General features: G+C 45.5%; 1 protein-coding gene across 6 annotated transcripts in view; it reads left to right on the forward strand.

Moving 5' to 3' along the window:
- The window catches only part of KCNQ2 (potassium voltage-gated channel subfamily Q member 2), a 73618-nt gene extending 49395 nt beyond the window's left edge, over positions 1-24223 (forward strand). For 3 of the 6 annotated variants that reach the window (XM_059862768.1, XM_059862770.1, XM_059862771.1), the window contains 5 exons: positions 2617-2840; positions 3644-3752; positions 4277-4408; positions 12925-13048; positions 13749-24223. In XM_059862768.1, coding sequence (XP_059718751.1) covers positions 2617-2840; positions 3644-3752; positions 4277-4408; positions 12925-13048; positions 13749-14453 — 1294 coding nt within the window. In that variant the 3' untranslated portion in view covers positions 14454-24223. Of the gene's footprint in view, positions 1-2616; positions 2841-3643; positions 3753-4276; positions 4409-7202; positions 7311-12924; positions 13049-13748 lie in introns of all 6 variants that reach the window. The other 3 variants (XM_059862766.1, XM_059862767.1, XM_059862772.1) reach the window with 2 other exon arrangements.
- The last annotated feature ends 209 nt before the right edge of the window (positions 24224-24432 follow it).

Raw genomic sequence — 24432 nt, forward strand, 5'->3', positions numbered from 1 at the left:
TGTCGTTTCCAATGAGGGAATTGCATGGCAGAAGGAAAAATTCTATTAACTGTTCATGGTGTCTCGTGTCGTCAATGTTAAAACAAAGTTACATCAAGTGTTGGGTTTTTTTCCTTAGTGAGTACTTGGGAACAAAACCCACCCAGATCTTAATTGTTCATCAGATTTCTATGAGATTTTTTAATGTGTTGCTCCTCATGCTCTCAGGATTGAAACTCTTCGCTTGCTCATGAAGTTCAACCCTTTCTTTTTTGCTTTTTGTGATTCCTGCAAACATTTGTAGCACATTTGTTGTGGGAATGGAAAAGAGGCTCCAAGGAAAAGGCCCTGCCATACTCAGTGAAAGGCAACTGGTTTTATGCTGGGATTGGTGATGGGAGAAACTCAGCAGAGGATAGGGCACAAAAAGATCACTTTGAATCCTGAATATTGCTGTGTTGCTAAAGCATTTTTATAAAACTTACTTTTTAAAAAGATAATTCAAAGTAATAGTACTACTGAAACACAATGGATTCAAAAAATATTATTCTTTAAAAACATCAAAAATAAAGAAAGAAGATCCAGTTGGCCTGTTTAGAATCAAAGGATGAAATTTCAATCTGGTTTCTAACCCAAGAAACTCAGAGTGAGAATTTCCTTTAAACCTTTGGCGCATTATATACGATGGTTTTGGTGGCAGTCGTAATGAAGGCTTACATCCAGAAAGGTGTTTAGGCACATGCTTGTTCCCAGATTCCTGTGTGGATTTGTACCTCTGACCTGGATTTCAGCTCTGCTGATCCCATGGCCTTCAGACAGACCCTACAGATGGGCACCACAATGGAAATTCAGTCCCCAGCATTTACCTGAATTAAAATTCATCTTTGATTGGAATAATTCTGCCTTTTTAATTTGGTCATGAGCCAATTTTATTTTCTTTCCAACCCATCTTTCAATGTGAGGTTGCTGCTGAGCTTGTGGCCGCAGCCAACCCTTCCCTACAGCCCAGGGGATGCCCTCCCCACACAACTCTGCAAAATGCTGTTTAAGCACCTTTCTCTCCCTGTAAATGTTTGTTGTCTCGCAATGTAAAGTGACTTTGTAAAAATAGCACCTTCTTAGTTGACAAATCTGCTCCCTGAGTGTCCTCGAGTCACATCCTCTTCCTTGGCTGGCCGGAGCTGGTGTCTGCTCCTGTCAGCAGGGAACAGCCGGCGGCTGGGAAAAGGGAGCAGCGTTTTGCTTTGCTTCAAAACCAGCAGCCAAGTTCTCATTGAAGAACCTCGTTCCAGTTTTGAAGGCAAAGAAGGGCCGTGGGGCTCTGACTTTTAAGTTGGTGTTGCTGAAAGACACACCAAAAAAAAAAAGCAGGTCTTTGGTTGGTGATATGGAAATTAGAATTTCTGAAATGTTCTTCCCGCAAATTGCGGCAGAGAGTTGGCAGCGGAATGATAAGTGGCTGCTGCAATGGTTCAGAATGCTGGGAATTCAATCCCTGTCTTCACTCAGTTTTGATATTCCTATATATAAAATATTGGCTATTTGTGCAGCTATCTTGCACTGGTTGTCCAGCCTCTAATCAGTGGGGTTTAGTCATTGATTGCTATTAAGAAAATATGAAATGATCCAAAAGTATTTGCAGTCTGCTTTCTCCAGTGCTGTCTCTATAAAGTTTGTGCTTTCATAAAGATTCACAAAATTTCTTTGTTTTTAAATTTTCACATGAAAATTCAACATCTCCGTTTGGGTGAAAGGCTTTAAATGCAAATTTCAGAGTTTGGAAACTAATTAGAGCTGAGTGGTCACTATTTCCCAGTGAGATCTCTGTTTCTGGAGAGACCTTCTTTTCCAACCATAATTGCAAAGATTCTAGTGGGAAAAAAGGTATGAAAGTGCCATATTCTGGAGTTTTAAAATTTTGCTTTCCATGTTTATGACAGCCATAGCAGACCTTGAGGGAGATGGCAGATAGCTTTTAGATGGGATTTTTATAGGATACAAAGGAGTTGCACAGTGTTTGTATTTATGTGTTTCAATACGTAAAAAAATGGATAAAGAGGAATTCTTTGGAATATATGAAGGGGGCAGATCATGTTTTAAGAGGGAGGAAATACAGGAGCTGAAGAAAGGGACAGGACAGATCTGAGCACCAGAAGTGAAGTGTTTGCACAAAAGTTTTAAGATGGTGGTTTGGGGTTTTTTTAATTGGTATTTTCTTATTAGTCATAGTGTTTTGGAAGGCAGTTGTGAAAGAAAAGCTTCCTAACTCGTGATCGGAGCCGATCAGTGATTTAAGGAATCATAACCTCATTGTTAATGTCATTCTGTCCCGCCAGCCCTGGCATCCCATGAGGGGCTTCTGTTCAAGTCCTCATTATTTTCTCTCTCTTACAAACCATTCCCATTTCACTCATGATGACGGAAACATTTCTACAATGCTTTCTTAAAAACAAAAATAAAAATAAAAAATACATATTGGAAAAAAAAAAATAAAAGCCAACAGCAAAGCTCCATGTCACTGCTGCTTGGAAGTGCTCTTGGTTTCTAATGGCTGGTGGGGAAGGACTGCGTGGTTTCCAGAATGACTCCTCCTGCTGTCTCCTTTTTGTCTTTGTTTCAACGTGTTTCTCTGAACAGTCAGAAGGTCAGTTTGAAAGATCGTGTCTTCTCCAGTCCCCGCGGTGCTGGCACCAAAGGGAAAGGCTCTCCACAGGCTCAGGGCATCAGGAGGTCCCCCAGTGCTGACCAGAGCATCGAGGACAGCCCGAGCAAAGTGCCCAAGAGCTGGAGCTTCGGAGACCGCAGCCGAGCCCGGCAAGCGTTCCGCATCAAGGGAGCGGCGTCGCGGCAGAACTCGGAAGGTGAGGGCCTGGGGAGCCATGCTGGACCCTAAATTCCCAGCTGGCCCCAACATCCTCTCCCTCCCCACCTAAGAAGGGCAGAGCTGCCAGCCAAGGTGTTGGGACTCCTTCCCCTCCCAGTCTTTTAGCTTGGAGTAGGCTGAGCAACCTGATCAAGTTGAAGATATGTCCCTGCCCATTGCAGGGGGTTGGGCTAGAGAGCCTTTAAAAGGTCCCTTCCAACCCAAACTTGTCAATAATGATTAGAAGAGGCAAGAAAACCCCTTCTGCTACCCATTATAATGTTTGTATTTCTGTATATAAGGAGGGGGAAAGGAGGCAGAGTCAGGTATTGGGACAAGAGGAAATGACCTCAAGGTGTGCTGGGGAGGGTTAGGTTGGATATTAGGAAAAATTTCTTCACTGAAAGGGTGGTCAAGCCCTGGAACAGACTGCACAGGCCAGTGGTGGAGTCACCTTTTGGAGGGATTTAAAACACATCTAGATGTGGCACTTGGGGAGATGGTTTTGTGGCTGGGCTTGGCCGTGCTGGGGGAATGGTTGGACTTGATGATCTTAGAGGGCTTTCCCAACCCAAATGATACTGGGATTCACTGATACAGGGATATGTGAGAGCTGCAGTTGGCACTGCTGAATGTCACCTAAGCACATCCTGGGAAATGTTTTCATCTGGATGCTCAGGAAAGGCTTCTCTGCTGCTTCCCCTGGGGTTGCTGTTTGTGATCTGCCTCATTTTTCCTTGTGCAGCACTGGCACAGAAAACAGTAACGTGTTGTGTTTCTCCTTCCCTGTCCCAAACCCAGAAGCAAGCCTCCCTGGAGAAGACATTCCTGATGAGAACAAAAGCTGCAACTGCGAGTTTGTGACAGAAGATTTGACACCGGGGCTGAAAGTCAGCATCAGGGCTGTGTGGTAAGAGAGGGAGAGGGGGGAAGCAGTCCAGAAAAATAAATTATAGAGAAAAATGAGAAGTGTAAAGCCTGAGAAGTGCTGGCAAATGCTGATATGTGTGTGCTGCAGGCTGATTTTCCCCTGGGTGGTCTGCCCTGCTTTACAGACAGTTTTGCCAGGAAGGGCAATTTTTGCTTAGGGAAGGAATAAATGGAGAAACAGGAAAATCCCCCGCAGGGATGCATCCAAATGACAGTTCTCACCAGCTCTGAATGTAATGCTGACATTTCTAAAAGTGGTGCAGAGAGCACATGCACAGATGACAGTCCAAGGGGCATCAGGGACCCCCTGGTGCAGACAGGGCTTCAGCCACCAGCCCCCGCAATCCCCTTCCTCTCTCTTGCTGCATCCTCTCCCAAACCCACAGGGTTGGGATTTATTCCATCTTCCTTCCAAAGCAGCTCCCTGCAGTGTTTTTTATCCGCCATGAAGCAGGTCAGGCTGCACCCAGGGTTGTGGGATGATTTTGCTCTCTGTCTCCCCAGCATTATGAGGTTCCTGGTCTCCAAGCGCAAGTTTAAGGAGAGCCTGCGGCCCTACGACGTGATGGACGTCATCGAGCAGTACTCAGCTGGGCACCTGGACATGCTCTCCCGGATTAAAAACCTTCAGGCCAGGCAAGAGACCCCTCTCTTTGCTTCATTTTCCACTGCTTTTTGTTCACTGTGGAGGTATTGCCAGGGGAGAGACACTTCTCTTTGCAGCTACAGCTTACTCTTTTCCTTTTTAAGACAAATCCCCGTGGAAGACATCAGTGCTTATGGCTGGAACCCACAGGGATAAGCAGGACAGGAACTGCCCTAAGACTCCCTTACTGCCCATCTCAGGACATCATGGCTCATCCTCCTGCTTTAATTTGGGAGCTTTTGGCAATATGGTATATCCCATAGGAAAGGTGGGTGGGTATCTCCATGGTCCTCCTGGCTGGGTGCAAAGGTTTGGTGCCCCAGGGTTAAGGCTGATGTGGGTCACTTGGTACCTTTCTGGGAGTGAAATAAGACAAAATTTGATGTCCTGGCTATGGCCCTGCTGCCACAGACACAGAGAGCAGTGAGGAGGCAGCAGCTCGCTCCCACTGTTGGGATGCTAAGCTGCTTCAGGAGGAATCCCTCCTCGGATGGCACGGTCTGCTGAAAATCCATGCAGATGGGAGGTTCTCATCCAAGCCCACCAACGTAGGTGGGGTTTAGCTGAGCTGCATTTCAGCTTCTGTGCTCAGATTTTAGGGCAAGATGTGCTCATTTTAATAGGAGAAGGAATGTGGAAAAGAGACAAATGGAACCGAGAAGGTTCCTTGTTTCTCATGTTTCTCCTGGAATAAAAAAAAACCCAACCTCAAACACAGAAGTTTGATTCCTTGAACAGAGGATGAAAGTTTAGTCTTTTAGTCTGACCACTCTTTCCTCAGCCCTGATGGGGAAAGCAGACTCCAGGCCTCCAACAGTCCTGGTTGTGTTGGCTCAGCAGAAGTAGCTCCAGTTCTGCAGAGTTTGAAGGACACCCAGAACTGTGGCAGGGCTTGGCCATGGGCAATCTCCAGTCAAAAAAATACACCATTTGCTTTTACACTTGGAGAATGAAATTGCTTCCCTTGATGGCTGTGGCAGCCCAGCTTCCCCTAGAAGCCATTGAGGAAGTTTTCCTTTAATTTCAGACCCATTTAAGTCCCTGGTAGAGTCAGCAAATGTGAAGAAAAAAGAAGTGTTTGTGTATGCAAACAGCTGACATGAACCTCGGGAATGAAGTAGGAAAATTGTCTTGGGAAAAAGAGGAATCTCTGTTCTGCCATGAATCTCTCAGAGACCATTTTAACTCTTCTATTTTTGATGTTCAAGACGCAGAGGTAACTTTCTCAGCCCTGCTGCACACTGTGCTTTTCTCAGAAGGAACATTCTCCCTTGCAATGGAGACCAAAATATCCTGGAGAATTTCCTCTGTGTGAGCCTCTCACTCCTGTTCTGTACAGATTCAGTGATCATAGATCCAAGATGTGTAGCTGAATATAGAGAGAGAAGAGGAGGGGGAAGGGATTGAGATTTCCTAACTTTAGTAACCTGAAACAAGGGGCCTTGAGACCACCTCTGCAGTGGGTCCTGGGCATTGGGGTTGTCACCTCTGCTGGCTCCAGGTGGGATGCCTGAGTCTCCAGCACCCTGAGGGCTGTGGCAGATTTCCTCACCACCCATCCAGATCTCCCCAGTCCTTCTGGAGAGAGCTCTCTGGAGCTCTCTGGAGCTCTTCAGGAACATGTGCTGCAAAGACAAAGCAGTTTGTTTGTCAGCTTTTTTGGGGAGGCCCGGAAAAGGAATTGCAGCTTTCAAAGACCAAACTGGATTCTCCTTTTAGCTGTAGGTCTGGGACTGTGAGGATGAGGCTCTGGGGCTGGACAAGGCCACCACCCATCCTCTCACAGGGAAGCCAGGAGGACCAGGAGCTGCTTCAAAAGCATGAAGCACCTGGATTTGGGATCCAAGACTATCAGGCAGCTACTGGTTTCACTGTCCCCAGTGAGCAGGAGATCTGTGATGGTGATGGGAGCAGACCCCTTTGGGGCCGCCCTTAGGGCACCAACAGCTCCCATGGCTGAGTACTTCCCCAGTGCAACTGGAAGGCCCCCCTGCAGACAAGGCCATGCCAGTGTTGGACCCTGCACCCATATGGTGGATCCCAGAGAGAAGTCATGGGGCACCTTGGAGAACAGATATTTTAGTGTCCCTCTCCTTCATCAATCAGACCCCGCGTTCTGCCTGCCAGCCCAGGCAGGGCTGTGGTGGATCAAAGCTGCATCCAAGCACATTTCTGGGGTGTTTACATGTACTTTCCTCTTTAATCAGTAAAGCCTCTGTCACTGTGTCTGCAATGTGCTCTTTTCAGTGTTGTGTTCACATTGTCTCGTGTTCCATCCTGACACCTTGCCAACCATGGATGTCTCCCATTCATTGAGTTATCCAGTCCTGCAGCGTTCCTCGCCGACTCCCAGCAGCTCATGCTTCCCTGAACTAGCTGAGGATGTGTTCTCTAACCCTGGAACTGAAAGGAGGATGAATATATGTTGTTTCATATCCAGCCACCTCAATGGGTTATTGCCACACATATGCAAATATATTCCAGAGGGTAAAGCATGGTGCCTGTTATATCTGGGGCGGGGGGAACTCCTAATGATGATGCAGTGGTGCCTAAATCTCCAAATCTTACCCTGAGGTGGGTAAGACTGGTTTTTCACCAACAACCAGGTGGTAGGCGAGAACCTTCTGTTTCCAGCAGAATATATTTTCAATTTCTCTCTCCTTCTGTCCCTGTCGTTCTGTTTGTCACTTGTTTCCTTCTGCGACTTTTCTCTGACCGACTTTTCTCTACGTGTTGCTTCATTATGCATTTTGCTGGTGTCTTTTTTCTTATTTACTTTGCCAGGATAGATATGATTGTGGGTCCCCCACCCCCTTCAACTCCCCGGCATAAGAAGTATCCAACCAAAGGACCCATGTATTCTTCCAAAGAGTCTCCCCAATACTCGCCTAGGTTAGGATTCGCCAAAATGCCGCTTTCTCCGGAATTTTTTTCATTTGCTTAATGTCAAACCCCTTTCATGCCAGTTATATGACGGCATTTCTCACTTAGCAGTGCAGCCTGCTAAATCATGACTCACAAGGGTTTGCTGCTCTGGTGTGCTCTGGTTTGCCTTCGAGCCAGAGGGGAATTAAAAAGGGGATGTTCCTTCAGTCATCAATAACCATCAGTTCCTTCAGCGAGCCTGTTTCCTATTTTCAGTCTTCTTTGAGGTGTTAGAAAGCTAAATTGTATCTTTTTAAAAGATCTCATATTTTATCAGGCTGTCTTTAAACGTAGAAGGTGGAATATTTACCCACAAAGCCAATATAAAGTGAACAATCCACTTCCTAAAGGATGACACCATCCACACACAAGCAAAGGAGCCTCTGCAGCTCTTGGGACAATGAAATGAGTTTATTTCAGTGGGCAAAGTAAGAATGAAGTGTTTTGTAGCTGATGAACACAGTGAACTCTATTTCCTCCTGGTGTCACTCTATTGACCATTGAGGAAAAAACTGTGTTAAAATACTACAACCATGGGACTCATATTCTAAAAAATAAGAAATCAATCCTGATTTTCCAAGCAAAAGGAGCAGGAGTCAAACCCAGCCCTCAGTCACACAGCGAGATAGTTCTCATTAAGTTCTCTCCCTAAGTAAAACCATATCTGAAGCTCATGCAATGAGGAATATAGTCTCACAAAAATTCCCAGTTTAGGGCATTCTGAAGTCTGGGCAGCGAGGCCATGAGCTGGGCTGTATTTTCTCCTTGTACTGAGACCAGTAGAGCCCAAAGCAGGTATAAATATTTGCCCAAAAGTAATTTTCCGTGCAGAAATAGTAGGTGATTTTTAAATGCAGTAAGCTTAGCCTCAAATATTTTTTCCCTAAATATATTTGCCTCCCTAAGAGCTAATATGTGACAAATCTCTTGATTTTTATTTAAGCTACTCTGAGTAATCTTCACTAGAGAAATGTAAGTAAAAGGAATATTGAAAGCTTACCTTTTCCCACTCAGCTAGCTCAAACATTAAAAAAAATTGAATTTTCCAGAAGCCCAAAACATTATGCTTGAAAAAAATGCTTTCAGAAAAGTAATTTTTCCCATTCTTCCTCCCTGCCAAAAGAAGTCTTTGAAAACAAAATAACCTTGCTATCTGCAGAAACATTTATATTTAAATTTAAAAATACATATTCAAATGGATTTTGTTGTATTTAACCTTTGAGATGATATGTCCAACAAGCCTTCACTAAAAGTAAGATTTTCATGTGAAAATTTGTGCCTCACACACAGCAAAGGTTATTAATGGATCTGAGGGGAGGAGGCCTCAAAATGGAATATTTATTTTATTCGGTCCAAGACTGTTGCTGTATCAGCTTCATGCTAATGACTTTCCCCCCACCATTTATACAGTTTCTAACACTGATTAAAAACATTTGCACATACCCACAAGGCTCCTGGGATGTTTAGACTTTTTTTTGGTAATTTCTCCCTTTTCCAGTGTTTTTTTCATTTCCCCCTTATCAAGCTGTGGCTGCAGAAAGCAGCAGAATACAGAAGGCTGCTGAAATTTCTGATCCCACCCATGAAAAGGCATGTGCTACACTCAGTTTTTGGCAGTTTCATCCTCCCACAGACACCAGCAGCACTTGTGAGGTGCTCAGGGGGCTGATGGATGGGCACCAGAGCTCTGAGCAGCCCCAAGCCCAGATCTAAAACCCTGGGTCAGGCTCTGCTGCTGCCATGGTCTTTGTCCTGTCAGGTCCCCATGGATGGCTCCAGCCTCTCATTTTCATTCTACACCCCCTGTTTTAGCCAAATTCTGCCTGAAGAAACATCATGGGAGCTCATGTGCCATGAGCTGCATTCACCCTATGGATTGTTCAGTTCAGCCAAAATCTTTCTGCAGGCAGCTCCCAGAAAAGTCAGGGGGATCCTGGTAGATGCCCACAGCTGTGGTTTGGCTGATGGTGTTTGCTCCATGCTCTACACACAGACAATTTGGATAAAATTCCCTTGATCAGCTGATTTAGCCTAGAATAGGTGGAATCCCAGCTGTAATTTTTAGAAAACAGTTGTTGATCTAAATTTGTCCAGAGCAAGTTTTATTGCCAAATGAAGGGATAAGTAGCCAGTCCTGTGACATGGATGAAGGGGGTTTGGCTTCAATGCCTGGATTGTTTACAAAAATTTATAAGAGATAAAGAAAAAAAAAGGAAAATACTTGACTATCTATTCCCAAACACTTCATTTTTATCTCATTTGAGCCGTTTGACCTTTTGGTGTCTGCTTCTGGCCCGAGGGTGACATATTACACCTCTTTGCATGCACTGTTAGCATGAAGCATAATGAAGCATGAGAAAACCTGCACTGTGGCTGATGCAAGAATTTACATTTTTTTTGTATCATTAGAAAGAAGGAAAGACAGTAAAGTCCACTTTAAAGAGCAGTCCCCCCTTCTTTCTCCCTCCCAAACTGAGGCCCAGCAGAGCCAACCAAGGACAGCAGATGGCACAGTTGGTTGTGCATCCTTAGAAATCTCTGAATCCTCTTCTGCCAGGAAAGGAGGAACACGGGGCTGGCTCTTCCAAAGCTTCAGCTGAATTCTTCCCTCTGCACATGTGTATTTGCACAGCAAAAATAAGTATTGAGAAGACATAAATCTCCCCATGGCCTGTAGTGTAGATGTGGGGTGGGAACCCCAGAAGATTCTTGGTCCTTTGTCATGCAGTAAGAACATAAATTATTCCCTTCTGCTTGCTAAAGTGGAATATGTTCTTTCTTCTTCATCTTTTGAGCTTTGCTGCCCAGTTTGGACAAAATCTCAAAATCTTGTAATGGCTAAAAAGACCTCCTGCTCTTGGTGGTTCTGAGCTAGGTGCAGGTGTGTTGGGAGCTCACAAGGAATTTCCTCTTTTCTCTTATATCAGATGAGGCACAAATGAAATCTGGGCTTTGCTGAGGGTAGGAGCACTCTCCTGTGCTCCAGCCTGTGCCATGGGAAGCAAAGGGGTGGGAGACCTTGAGACTGGTTTCTCCCATGAAGAGGGAAGGACTTGGTTCACCTTCTCCCCTCCCTGCACTGAAGCCAGAGGCCCAGAGCTGCCCCCCTGCACCATGCTTGGTGCTGCTCTGCCTCCAAGGAGGGATCTGGCTCTGCTTCCTCAGAGCTGTGGAAGACAGCCACCCCAGGAGTCAGAACTATGTTCAGGTACAGACACTAAGGGAATGAATCAAGCAGGAATTCTGGGCTCTGGTGTCAATTATGTAATGGGAAGGGGCTTCTGAATGCTTTATGGGTGAGCTCTGTGGAGGGCTTCAGCCCTGCTCCTAAATCCCAGCAGGTCTAAAGGCAAGTTGTGTCCTTGAAAGTGAGCAACAACTTAGTGCTCTTCTTATTGATCACTCCAGCTGTGAAGTGCCAGCTGGCCCCTGAAATGGGCCATGCGAGGGTCACTCACTGGATAGCTCTTCTCTTCAGATGTGAAAGACAGCAGAAGTTCTGCCTTGATTTCTGCAAGGTTAGAATTAGGGTCACGATGCAATGTTGGGTTCTCCTCTCTGTGTCACAGTCTGTCCTGCCTCCCTGCTCTACTCCACAGCTGCTGAGGGACGTCTCATTTCCATTAGTGGACATATTTCAGTGTCACTGTGCTGCTGGATGCGACAGGAGGACAGAGCACCCTGATTGTTCTCGGCCTTCTGCAATACTCAATAACATTTAGACTTTGGGCCTCTTTAAACTCGTGTGCATTCTTTTACCAGTCTACTTGCTTGTGCATACAGGAGAGGAGTTCATACAGTGGCTGTACCACGCCTTGGCTTGTGATTCCCCACCAAGGTAGCCCGAGGTACCCAATTTAACAGCTCTTTGCTTACATGGTAACGACATTGTCCTAGGATTTCTTGTGCTGTATGTCCTGTCAGTAATTGCATCCCTCGTGGGGAGTTCCTGTAAATGTCAGTGACTTCCTTCTCCCATTACAAGAGAGAAATAAGGCATGCATATTCCTCACACTTGTAATTCCAGCACTTGGTGCTCCTTGTATTCCTGTGCTTATATTGCTAAGCAAAGGATCGAACATGGCTTTTTAAGCAGAACAGAATTCTGTCACATCCCTGTCCAAATCAAGTAGCTTCTGGGATCAAAGCTAAACTCTGAAACGATTGTTGGCTTATATTTTCTGTCTTTGGTATGATGTGCTCATCCACTTCATCTCTTTGAGCCAGATCTGGTGCTGTAAATTGCTGTTGCTCTAATATAATCTAAGGGAGCCACGCTGGTCCATTCCCACTGGTACCTGTCCCTCAGTGTCAACAGCCAACATCAGTATGAAGTCCCTGTCCAATGTGAAGCAAACAGATGGCTCTTGTGTTGGAAATAGCCTCACGTCTCATTCCTTTCCTTGGTTTTTGTTTGTTCATTTTCCCCTGTCTGTCTGTGTTCAGCTCCTTCCTTTTCCTCCTCCCGGTGCATGGACCCATGGCCCACCCGGCAGAACTGTGTAAGAAGCATTTTGAGTTTTCGCTCAAGATTCCTCAACTTGGTTTCAGTCAGATTAATTAACCCTTCTTTCCCCCTGCCACCCTTACTTTTGGTGCATTATGCAAGAGTAAAGTTTGCCCAGCACAGAATTAGTCTGTAAACCTGGCTGCCATTAAGAAGTTATTCCAAAAATGAGTTGCTCCCCAAACTTTGGAGGGATCATGAAGCTCCAGTGTTTACTCTCCAGAAATTTATATTTGATGACTCTAATAAAATTGAATTCCAGCTTCCAAGCTTGGTTCCAGCTGGTTCTGCTCTCCTCCTTTCCCTGCCTATGGAGCTATTAATCAACTCAGGTGTTTCCATACTGGGAATAAGGAAGTGCAAATGTGATGTGTGTAAAGAATTCAGTACCAAGTTATGGGCCTGGTGACCTTTCCCAGTTGATCTGGCAAGAGCCTCCCCTGCTGCTCCCAGCTGGGAGCCCTGCTAATAAAAACCAGTAAATCTAGCAATAGAAGTGTGAACTGCATTGAGATGAAAACAGTTTGGTAATGTTTGGTGAGTTCTGGCCTTGATGTAATTCCACTAAAACAGTTATCACTGCACCTGTTTTTCTGGACCTTAGGACAAGCAACTTATTTTCATGGACACAAGAATTACACATGGACATTTGCGTGGAGGAGAGGAAACTGCTGCAAAGACTGAAAAAGATCCCTTTGATATTTGCTAGACAGAAAACTTGATCTTCCCCCAAAACAATAATTTCTCGGCGCAAATAAGAAGTTAATTGATTTGGAAGAAAGCCAGTTAAAGAAATTCTTTGCAGTGGGTAAATTTACTGTGCATAATGTGCCAGGTTTTATCTGTATAGACAGAAATGGATAATTTCAAACTTTGCTAATACCGCTCTGAATTTTGCATCTGAATTAACACTTCAGTGCCACTGCGTGTCTGTGAGTAATTTGGAGTGTTAGCTGGGAGAGAGGCTGTTGCTTTGTCCCGTGGAGGCACAACAAGCAGTGCCCTCCTCATCTGCTGCCTCCAACTGACTCCAGGTCCTTTTCCGGGGGTGGGGGGATTTTCTGATCCCGGTAGAGTTGACCAGATTGTTGGGAGAGGATCCTCCATGACCGACAAGGATCGGACCAAAGGGCCAGCAGAAGGGGAGCTGCCGGAAGACCCCAGCATGATGGGCAGGCTTGGAAAAGTTGAAAAACAGGTATTTTGGGTCAGGAAGGGGTTCTTGTCAGAGGGTGTTGCATGTATTGTTTTGGTCTTTCCTTGGTTTTTTTCCTTCAGTGGAATGTTACCTTTTAGTTAAAAAGAATGAGAGCCCTGAATACTTTGAAAAAGAAGCAAGGTGGATGTTATGAAAGGACACTAAGTGCCTTGGAATCCTAAGTGCTACTTTCAAACCAGGCACTTTGAGTCTAGTTTAGTGAGTTTGTCAAAAGCCTGCATTATTTTTGGAAACAGCACATTGGTTTCATTGGCACCACACTGGACACGTTTCAGATGAGTCCTTGAGCCTGGCTGCTGGAGCTGCTGGCCTTGCTGAAGGTTTAAAATCTTCCTAGAGCATAAAGCTCAGAAATCCCAATGGCCTTCTGAGCTCAGACAAGTGCAAAGTGAAGGAAGGAGCTGGAAGGAGCAAGTGTTCTCCAGCTTTTCTAGAACTTGATGCCTGTCATAAAGATTAGAGGAGCATAAGGAAAATCCTGTAACAAAGGTGAGAATTAAACCCTTCAGAACAGGACAATTAAATATTCACTAAAAGTTTGAGATGCTGTGGGTCATTGTAGGCAGAGGTGATCTATGAAGTCCAGCCCCACACTTGTGCCTGGATGGAAGCTGCTCATCCTCAGGATGTTAATGTGCCTCAGCCTGCACGTAGTGTTTGAACTGTGGTGTTTTTGCAGGTTCAGTCCATGGAGAAGAAGCTGGACTTCCTGGTGAACATCTACATGCAGCGGATGGGCATCCCACCAACGGAGACAGAGGCTTACTTTGGGTCCAAAGAACCAGACCCGGCCCCTCCCTACCACAGCCCCGAAGACAGCAGAGAGCACATCGACAAGAACGGCTGCATCATCAAGATCATCAGGTCCACCAGCTCCATGGGTCAGAAGAACTTCTCCGCCCCACCAGCCCCGAGCAACGCCTGCCCGCCCTCCACGTCGTGCCAGCGGCAGAGCCACGGCTCCTCTCCCATCGGAGAGCCCGGCTCGCTGGTCCGGATCCCGCCTCCGCCCTCCCACGAGCGCTCCCTGTCCGCCTACAGCGGTGGGCACCGGGCGAGCGCGGAGTACCTGAGGAACGAAGACATTACAACCAAACACCACGAGAGTGCCATGAGAGACAGCGACACGTCCATCTCCATCCCCTCGGTGGACCACGAGGAACTGGAGCGCTCTTTCAGCGGCTTTAGCATCTCCCAGTCCAAAGAGAATTTGGACATCCTTAACAACGGTTGCTATGCAGCCGTGGCCAAAATCAGACCCTACATTGCAGAAGGGGAGTCAGACACCGACTCTGACCTCTGCACGCCCTGCGGTCCCCCCCCGAGGTCGGCCACGGGCGAGGGACCCTTCAGTGACATGGGCTGGTCAACCCCCCGGCAGTGAAGCCTCCCTGCAGCCGCCGAGCCGCGTCCGAGCGCTGGCAGCTGCCCGCTCCAGCTGCCCACGTGTGGAACTTCTCAAGGAGATTGACAGCTAAGGTTTTCCTCTTTCTAGGACACCCTTAGCTGGCAGATACTTTCTTGCAGCTTACTCTGGGGGGAACAAGCAGGTCTGAGCCTGCACTTGCGGAAGAGGTCACGGTGATGAGCGAACTGGAGCCGTGAAGTCCAGATTTCTTTCATACTCTCTTTCTAAGATCATTAGGTGAAACTTCCATGGCGCAGAGTAGGCAATTTGCATTTCTTGGGAATCTTCAGAAGCGCAGGGCAGGAATAAATCACCCAGCCAGGGCTTTTGTAGGTCAAATTAACTGGTGGCTGACAAGTGTTAGGTGAGAACTGATATGTCGTGGCAGGGGTTGATCACACCTTTAGGTGTTTTGGAGTCACAGACAGAATACCTGTCCGTTTCTGGCTTAGGTTTCAGGGCATGTGTAATAATGAGGGGCTGTTACTCCATGGTTCCTCATTAGTTGTCAGGAAGGTGACATAATTCCAATATAATACATGGAAAATCCCTGGAGGAGAGGGTTGGTGGCTGGGATATTTCCATGAGCAGCAGACGATGCCTTGAGTGTGACTTGCCGGGGTACTGCTCTGAACCAGAGCAGTTTGGAAATGATCCCATCTTGGGAAAAACTCAGAAATATGAGCTTGAGTGCATGAAGAGGGACAATCCAGAGGGCAGAGAAATGAGACAGAGAAGGAGGACAAGACACTATGGGGATGGAATTTTATATTTTTAACCATGTATTATATTTAATTATCTCTCCTTCTGCTGACAAAGGACTTGGGAGTGCTTTGAAAGCAAAGACGAACCAAAGGCAACCCCTCTGGAGGGCTGCCATGATCCCAAGCCATTCTCATGGCCAGCAGTGCTTTTGGGAAGGCACAGCCACCAGGCAAAGGGAGAGGGTGGACTTGCAGGATGCTGTGGTCCCTGCCTTGCCGTGAGTGAAGTGCTGAGCTCCATCCTCTGGAAGCCCTGTTGGTCAGAGTGGGCACTTTTCTTACAGTTTGCATCGTGCCTGAACACTTTATTGCACACACTATGCCCATGAAAATCTTTCCTTTCTTCTTCTGCCCTGCCAAGAATCTCTTCCCCACATTCTCGGGACATCCTTTGGTTTGTTTGGATCCCTCAAGCTGAGTTAAGAGGCTCTGCTTTCTTTCTTCATGGTCTTTCAGAAGCCTCTTGCCCTTGCTTGCCTGCAAGTTGTGCCGATCCCAGTCTGCTTTATTTCGTTGTGGAAGCACTTCCTCTTGGAAAGGTCATTGTGTCATTATCAGGAACCTCAGCAGCTCCTTCAGCTGGAGGAAGGTGAGGGGAAAAGTGATGCTCCAAGTTTCTTTTGGGACCAAAACAAAGCCACAAAGTGATCCTTTACATGGATAAATTGGTTGGGATTTTTATTTGCAGGGCGTGGGTCAGGAGAAGTTTGGTTTGGGATCTGTTCCCAGAGCTGGGACACCATGGCTGGCATTGTGCCTCTGAACCTTGCTGTGCTTCCACAGCCCAAATCCCACGTGTGTTTTCTGCTGTGATTTCAACCCTGTCTTTCCACATTTTCCCTGTGTCATATCAAGAGCCTGTTAAGGCTCTTTAGGTGACAGCTTCATTTCTGTGTGGCCTTTGAGAGGTTGGACATTGATTTGCTTGGGGTGAAGGGAGACTCACAGCCTTTTTCTCCTCCTGTTTGCATGACCAAACACAGGGGAGACCCAGGACAATTTTGGCCTTGGGGAAGATGTGGGTGATGTCTGACAACTTGCTGACAGGAAATAGAACCATTATTTTGCTAGTGTCCAAGGCTAGCACACAGGTCTTATCATGGAATGAAGAAGGGGGAAGTATCTTCACAACTTTTCCTGCCATCCAGAAAGGGAACACCTTGTTCTTAGGGAGCAACTGGGCTTCCAGCCATGCTAGTTCCTTTCTTTCCCTTCTTGAACCATGTTTTTGTTAACTTCTGCTGTTTTTCCCTCTCTGTTTGTGCTCCAAAACTCCTCCTGGCTCCAGATTCCTTTGTGCAGAGTTAACACAGCGATGCCCTTGACTTCCACACGGTGACAACTTTAGATGCCAAGTGGTTGTAAATTGTGCAGATTTGCCTCTGGTGTATTCCAAAATGAGATCCTTTCTGCTAGAACAAGAAGTGTCAGCAGGTCCTAAATCAAACGTGTGGCCTGGGCTTTCTACCGACCACAAGAGTGGAAATTGCATTTGGTGAGGCAAAAATCGACATTGCTCCAGCCAGCTGCTCACTGCAGATTTTGTCCAAGCCAGAGATAAAAGAGATTTATTCTCTTATTTGTTTGCAATTACTTTTCAAGGCCTGCTAGAAATTTGGCACAGAGGCTATGATGTAGAGGCAGGAATGGCAGATGAGGATGAGGATGATGCCATGCAGTCCTATTGCAGTACATGACTGGTCTTCAGTAAGAGAATCACAGAATCATCCATTCACAGAATCACAGGATGGCTTGGGTGGAAAGGGACCTTAAAGCTCTTCTTCAGGGGTTGCATAGGAAAAATTGAGTTTTTCCTCTTCAACTTCCTGCACTGGAATCTATAAAGATCTTTTGATTTGTATCTTGAAAAGTTGCTGGATTTGTCCCGTAATCAGTGATTGCAAAAAAACTGGTTTTACACACATTTCACACAGAATTCACCTAGAATTTTTCTTTGAAGGTATGAGATCTATTTTTCTGTGGTGTCATATCAAAGAAATTCCTCCACACCACCATGCACAACTATGCCATAAATTGTCATTTCTCATTCATCCAGGCAAAACCCCATGGATTTTTGGTTTAACTTACACTAGAACTAGCTACAAATAACACTCATAATTTCCATGAAATTATTTAAGTCTGCATAAACAATGACAGTTTTAATGCTTGTTGCTTATCGACATAAATAATTTCATTCTTCTCCTAAATCACACTGTATAAATACTCTGTGAAAAGTCTTCCCTTCTAATCACTCAGCTCCCCCATGTCTGTACCACTCATTCCTGGTGGCAGTTTCCTGCAAGAACCAACAGATTACAAGAAAACAAATCAGTTTTGGGTTGCTGATAAGGCAGTCCTGATGACAACGACTTTTGAAAGGGTGGGCAGGCAAACTTTGTCCCTCTGCTGAGCCTCTCGTGGGCTACTCGTTGCTTCCCTCTTCCTCCCAAATCTTACTCCATATTTTTTGTAGGACAAGAAGCAAGTTCTAGGCAATGCCAAGTGTGGACAGAGGAGTCCAAAGAGAGCTGAAGATGTGAAAGCCAAATTTCCAGCAGACCATCCTGGACTGCTCCATGGCTGCCCATGCCCACTGGGCTCCCTGCCCAAGCCTGCTTCCAGGAGTGTCTGTGATGAATGTGAAGCCATGACCTTGGACCACAGCCTGAGCTCTGGTCTCCAGGAAACTTCTGGGCTTTTTTTTTTCCATAATCTGAGTCTAGGTCTGGAAAGAAATCCTGCAATTGGCCCACCCACGGGATGGAGCAATACCTGGGGCTGGGACATGAAGTATTTTGTCCTTCAGGTCCAAGTGTGAGTGCAGGTGGTCTGAGGAGCTCTCTGAATGGGGGATGTGGCTGGAGATGTTGCAAGGTGGCCTTTCATAATGTGACCCCAAGATGGAGGAACAGCCATAAGTCAAATTTCCCAATATTTGGGAAGGGACTTTAATGTTACTCAAGTGCAGATTTTGTATGTGAATTTCCTTGTTGACCCATTTTCTTAGAAACAATTTTTAAAGCAAACAATGTCAAGGAGCTTACCAAAACCAAACCTCTCACCCAGCTCAAAAAGCCATTTTATTTCTTTAGACAGACTATGTGATAGATCAGATTTTCTAAAAACGCATTTTGTTTCAAATGCTGCTTAATTGGTCCAAATAAATTTTGCAGGGTCATTGCTATTTATGGATAAATAGGTATATTTTTACATTTTTAATTGATTTTTTTAAATTTTAAATTATGTGAATTTTTAGAAAAAGTTTGTATAATCTACCTGAGAAGCCAGAGCATCACCACAGATTCAAATGCTCCCCTTCCAGATAATTGCCCAAGAGAAAAGAAAAACACCTTCACTCATACTTTTCCCGAGAGGGAGCCACTGGAAACCACATTTTCCTGATATCCTCAGACCACCATGGTCACAGCAACATTATTGTTAAGACTAAAATGTAAGTATTAAAAGAGAAACTGAAATTTTCTCAAAGTTGTCCCATACAAAGACCCTTAGCAGTGAGTATTTTATTGGGAATGTTAAAAACCCCAGGAGCAGGATAAGGATTCCTGTTTCTCCATCATGTGAACGCTCAGGCTGAGTGAGCCCTGAACCTCCCACCCTTGCTTCCCAACCCACAGCTGCATGTCTGCATCCTCTCCATCCTCTCTCCATCACGGGTCAGCCTCTTCTGTTCTCATCAGCTTCCTTTTCCTGAGCCACAAACAAGGAAATCAGATACAAAAGCTCCTTCAGCTGCAGGTAGCATTGAGGAGAAGGCTGTGGGGAGGGCTGAGGGCAGCAGCCCCTCCGAGCCCTGCAGGGTCACTGCTGCTCAGAGGTGTAAAAGCAAACCCTTGCTTTTAGCACACAAACACCCCGACTTTTCTGCCTCACGGAGCAAAACCTGCTCCGTGCAGGGGTGTGGGTTGGGTTCACTGTTTTTTTTAACAATAACAATAGGGTGGGTTTTTAATAATAAGGATAATAATACTGCATAGGAATCTTCTTTAGTATATCTTAGTGTTTGATGCCCCAGTGACACAATACTGCTTGCCTTACCTTAGTGTCTAGAGGGAGAGGGATCACACACCTTTTGATACACTATTAATCATGCTTTGAATTTAGGTAGCAGCGGGAACCTTTTTAACTTATGAATGTGCTTTCTGGACTATCTCACTGACTGTACTCTCAATTTTGCCTGCTACTGCATGCAGCCTGAGATGAGTAGACAGCAATATGCTCCAGCTGTATCTGCACTCCCAGATTGCTGTAGTACCTGACAAGGTAAACATTGCCAAAAGCATCACTCTGGGGAGAGGCTGTGCTCCCAGGGAGCCACCTCGCAGGGTGCTGCAGTGCTTCTGTAGGTAACACTGGTATACCAAGTGTCTTTCATGCTGCAACTGGTCATCACCCCATCCCTCTGATACAGCATGCACAGACTCCATTTCTACTGCTTGTGACTACGGGGTAAAAAAACCCATGTTTGTACCTGTGGTTCCTTCAAATGTGTAAATGAGGAGGAAAAAATACGAATTGTATTGGCTGTATGTCACAACCTCCTTTCCATCTGGATGCCTCTGAAAAAGAGCATCCCAAATAGCCCTTGCTGCGGGTTTGGAGGAGCAGGCAGTGCCAAGGATGGAGGCCTGGTCTTCATTTCACAGATGCCATTTGAACCCACATGTGTGGGACCTGCCATATGTCTGGTTCAATTCCCATAGGATTCTCCCACCTGCATCCAGCCCTGGGGTGCCATATGCTTTTGTGCCTGCAGCACAGCCTGAGGCACAGGGGAGAAGGTGACTTCCAAACTTTGGAAGCCACTCTTTGGAAATTCCACCCACCCTTCTCTACAGCCTTGACAGTCTCGAGCACCCTGGAACTGTGCCATAGCCATTCCTCATGGAAGCATCTCTCACTCTCCCTAGAGTGGCACTGAGCTACATTTTCATCTCCATAAACATTTTGCCAGTGTTCTCCCCATTTCAATACCAGGCTGCCATGAGGCCTTCAGGGTTTGCCTATCTTGCTGGTGTTTGCAGTCTCTTGTATCTCTTGGCACTGCTGCCATGACTGAGTTTGACCCCATATCCTCCCCTTCCTTGCCCAGACTATTTACCAGGGAAGCTGTAATGCCAGAACTTTGCTCTGAGACTTGGCCTGGCATCACCAGATGCACCAGAGAGCCTTTGTGTTTTGTTAGCATGACAGTTTTGCTTTTTATTGGCAGTTTATTTGCTTCCTCATTGAGCCACTGTGGCCTCAACACATCCCTGGTTTGTTCTGCTGGAGCTTTTCCATACGGGGTTGGGGTCTGTGCTGTCTCTCTGTGCCCTGTGAGGGTTTGTCCCCGTGGCTTTAGCTGATTAAAGTGAAACAGGGATGAGGTCTGGCTCAGGTTTTCTTGTCCAGGTGAACATCTCTGAGGAGAGCTCACAGGCTCTACCAGTGGAGATGTTTTTGCTCCCTGAAGCAAGAGCTGTTTTCAAGAGCCTTGTCCCCTTTGGCCGCCCACAGATGTGGCAGTGCATGCCAGGCTCCAGCTCGGTAATGGGGAGAACTGGAAAGCAGCTGGTTCAAGCTCTGCTGTTTCCAAAGCTGCCAATGAACCTGGAAGCACTTTGCCCTCTCCTAATTCCTGTAAATACAGCTGCAGGTGGATTTTCAAGCAGCATCTGTTTGCCTGGTTCTGAGAAACCACAAGGCTTTCCAAAGCTTGGTGCCAAGCCCAAGCTGGATTTCACCTGCAGCTATGCCTATAATTTTAGGGCAGGGTTAATGATTTCAGGTGGAAGCCATGCCAGAACCTCCAGTTTGGATGGTTCTGACCCCAAAACAAGGCTGAATGTCATGCTGCCAGCAAAGCCTTTGCTGGAATTTCAGCTCCATTTGACACTGATGACTCTGGATGTGGAGAGATCCTCTTTCCTTCCCACTCCACACAAGAAAAGCTCATTACAAGCCTTGCAAGCCACAATGGGAAAATACCTCCTTATTTTAACATGCCATGGGCACCTCCCTTTAAAGCAGAAGCAGCATTTCACAGTAATTGCTTAAACTTGACCAACACAGTGGCCATGATCCAGTGTTTTCCATATGCAGTGATGCTCATGAAAAGGATTGATCACAGGTGTGGATGTGGCTCTTCAGCCTCTCCACAGACACCATGTTCAGCCTTGCTGAGAACCTGAGGACAAGTCATCAAGGCTGGTGACAGGTCTCTTCTGTCCTGCCTGCTTATTCACACTGGTCCAGCATCTTCCCTGGAGCTGGAGTTACCCCATGCTCCTGTCAGCAGACAGGATGGAGACTTTCTTTGTGGTTACTCTTCCCTCCCCCTAAAACCCTTAAATTTGACATTTCTTCACTTTTTCTCAAAAAATTCACACACAGTGTAGAGTACCTGAGACTTTCAGGAGCACCAAGGCAAAACACGGTATAGCTGATAAATGACAGAGGTTTTGTTATTTTAAATCAAGAGCAGATTTTAAACATAGCTGCAGTTGCTGCGTGGTGTATCAAACGCTTTAGGAGATTCAAGAAATTATTCTTATAAATGTTTTATTCTTTTATCAGTAATTCATATAGGTGGGTGCCACTGTTCTTATACAGCAACAACACTCCACACACTAAAACTATATTCCTGTTTCTCCAATATAGACACTGTATTTATGAAATTTATCTTGCTTGGTGTCACTTTGGCACATTATCCACATGTACTGCACACAGATTGCACATTACATGCCACGTGCTGATAGGTATCTCTACATGTAATCAACCTATGTGCATTGAACAGACACCAAAGTGTCACCTGCCTGGTTTGTGATGGGACTCAGCATAACTGGGAAAAGGGAAAAAATGAACATTCTGTTTTGTTAAGAAATTCACTGCATTTGAATGCTCCTTTAAACAGATTTTATCAGGAAGCTAAAATACGAGATCGCCTCTGTGATGTTAATTAAAAAATACCTGAAAAAACCAAACACACACAGCCCATAAATACTTAACAGCTACTGTATTCCTATATATTCTTCATTGCTATTCATCTGAACTGTAAATTCTGTACAGATTGAATGAAGCTCACAGTTTATCTTTGTCATAACCTGCAAGATAAAAGGACAACTCAACTTTGGCTGCAGAAGCGAGTGCATGTGGTTTGAGGACATCCACCACGTGTGGCTGTGTGTGCATGCGGGTATGAGCACGTGTGCACACGTGTTCTTTATCAAAACAGAAAAAGCTGCATCTGAGATGCACAGGGGGAAGAAAAGTTCTGTTTTGGAGGTGAGACAGTGGGTAAAATAAAACCAAATTACCTTTTCAATAATTTGTCTCGGTCAAAAAGGAAGATTTGCAGAGGGGATTGGTGTGTGACTGCCATCCCAAGAGAAATCCCTCTTCTAAAGGCAGCACAGCCTATGCAGCAGAGCGATGAAGTTCTTTGAGTGATAATTTCTTTGGCTTCCTTTCAAACAAACAAATATAAGAGTGGCCAGTGCCAACTTCAAGTCCAAAAAGCCCATTCCTAAGATGTGTGGCCAAGCAGTTGTCCTGTGCCTTTGGAGATCCAAGGGCAAAGTCTTTACGTGCTGTGCCAGGGTGTCCCATGCCAGCGGTGCTGACTGAGGCCAGTTTTCTCCCACAAACCTACTGCCCAAGTAGAGGATCCCAATGCCCCATGGGTCTTACCTTTGCCTGTATTTAAAAAGCCCTTAGGTAAGACATGTTTAAGAAAAGAAACATTAAAAGCCCATCTTTGATCTTAGAGTTATGGAAGAAAGGACCGTGTTATAACCAATAAATCTCATTTTCTGAGCAGGTCAGCCCACAGAGTCCAATAGCCCCTATACAGAGATTTCACCAGCCTCACCAAATGAATCATCCTCTAGGACTGAATTTTGCCAATATTTTCACAGATACAAGATTTATATTGGGTAGAGCTTACCCTTCAGTGTTTAATCTAAATAAACAAAGGCATGAAGAGGAACCTTTTCTGGTTTAATACTGCTGGATGCCTTGAATAAAAAGTAATCAAATTTTTGCATTGGTCTGAAATTCATCTCTGGGTCCAAAGTTCTCAGCTGTAAGAGCTGCTTCAGCCCTGAGCAGGTTACTGAGCAAAGGGTACATCCATTGCCAGAGTGTGTTGCCGCTTCCTTGAGATACCTTGACACTCCCATGGTTTAAAACAGCACCTGGCTCATTTGGCCTTACCTGGGCTAAAAATGGTTCACAATTTTGTCCTGACAGGGAGAGCTGAGGTGAATTTCCCACTGGGAGGAGCGCGGGGCCGCACGCCCAGGGCTGGGCTGAGCGGGACGTTTGGTTGTCCTTTAGAAAGCAAAGACAGCTGCTGCTTTGCTTCCTTTCATTTGCTCTGTTGCCTTGGCTTTCTTGCACTTTCGTTTCATCTCCAAAGAATCTCTCATAATGCCTTTGGTACTTATGTACAATTTGAAAACATTTTGTATGTATGGAATGAGACACACTTTTCTCTTGTAAAATAGCAATGGGATTTTCTTTTCTCTCTTCTTTTTTTTGTTTTCTTTTTTTCTGTTGATGAATGTGTAATTTCCTCTGTACATTTCAATCATGACTTCGTGCAATGTACATTTTACAGGGACAGGTGCCAAGGGAATGACCTGTAGTTTTCCTAAGGGACTGGCTAGAAGCTGACAGACAGTCATATGTGGTTTTACATGAGCACCGTGGAAAAGCAACGTAGCCCAGACTTTTACATTGAAGCACTGAGCGTGGGTCAGCTTGTACCTTCACAGGAATGACTGTGGCAGCTGCAAAACTCTTTATGTGTGGTGTGAAAACCAACAGTGACGGTTGCAACTGGAAGGGAAATGGAGGAAAATTAAATAATCACAATCATTAATTTAAGCCTCGAAGCATCAGAATGGAAAATTTGCATTCAGTAAAAATACCAGAGATTTAACCTTCATGAGATGAAATACACATTTATTTTTCTTTGCACTTCTTCTGCTCTCTTTGTTTCTTTATTTATGGGGATTTCTTGGTAGTTTGGGGATGTATTTAATGGCTGATGAAGAGAAGAGAAGTGGGGACCTGACTTCCTGACATTAAACTTCCACACATTTTTATTTCCAATGTTAGAATATATTTTTATTTCTCGAGTATAAAACCAAGCTCATAAATCTCAGATGCCCTTAGTTACAAGGACA

Source organism: Haemorhous mexicanus, chromosome 18, assembly GCF_027477595.1.
Source record: "Haemorhous mexicanus isolate bHaeMex1 chromosome 18, bHaeMex1.pri, whole genome shotgun sequence".
Classification (NCBI taxonomy): domain Eukaryota; kingdom Metazoa; phylum Chordata; class Aves; order Passeriformes; family Fringillidae; genus Haemorhous; species Haemorhous mexicanus.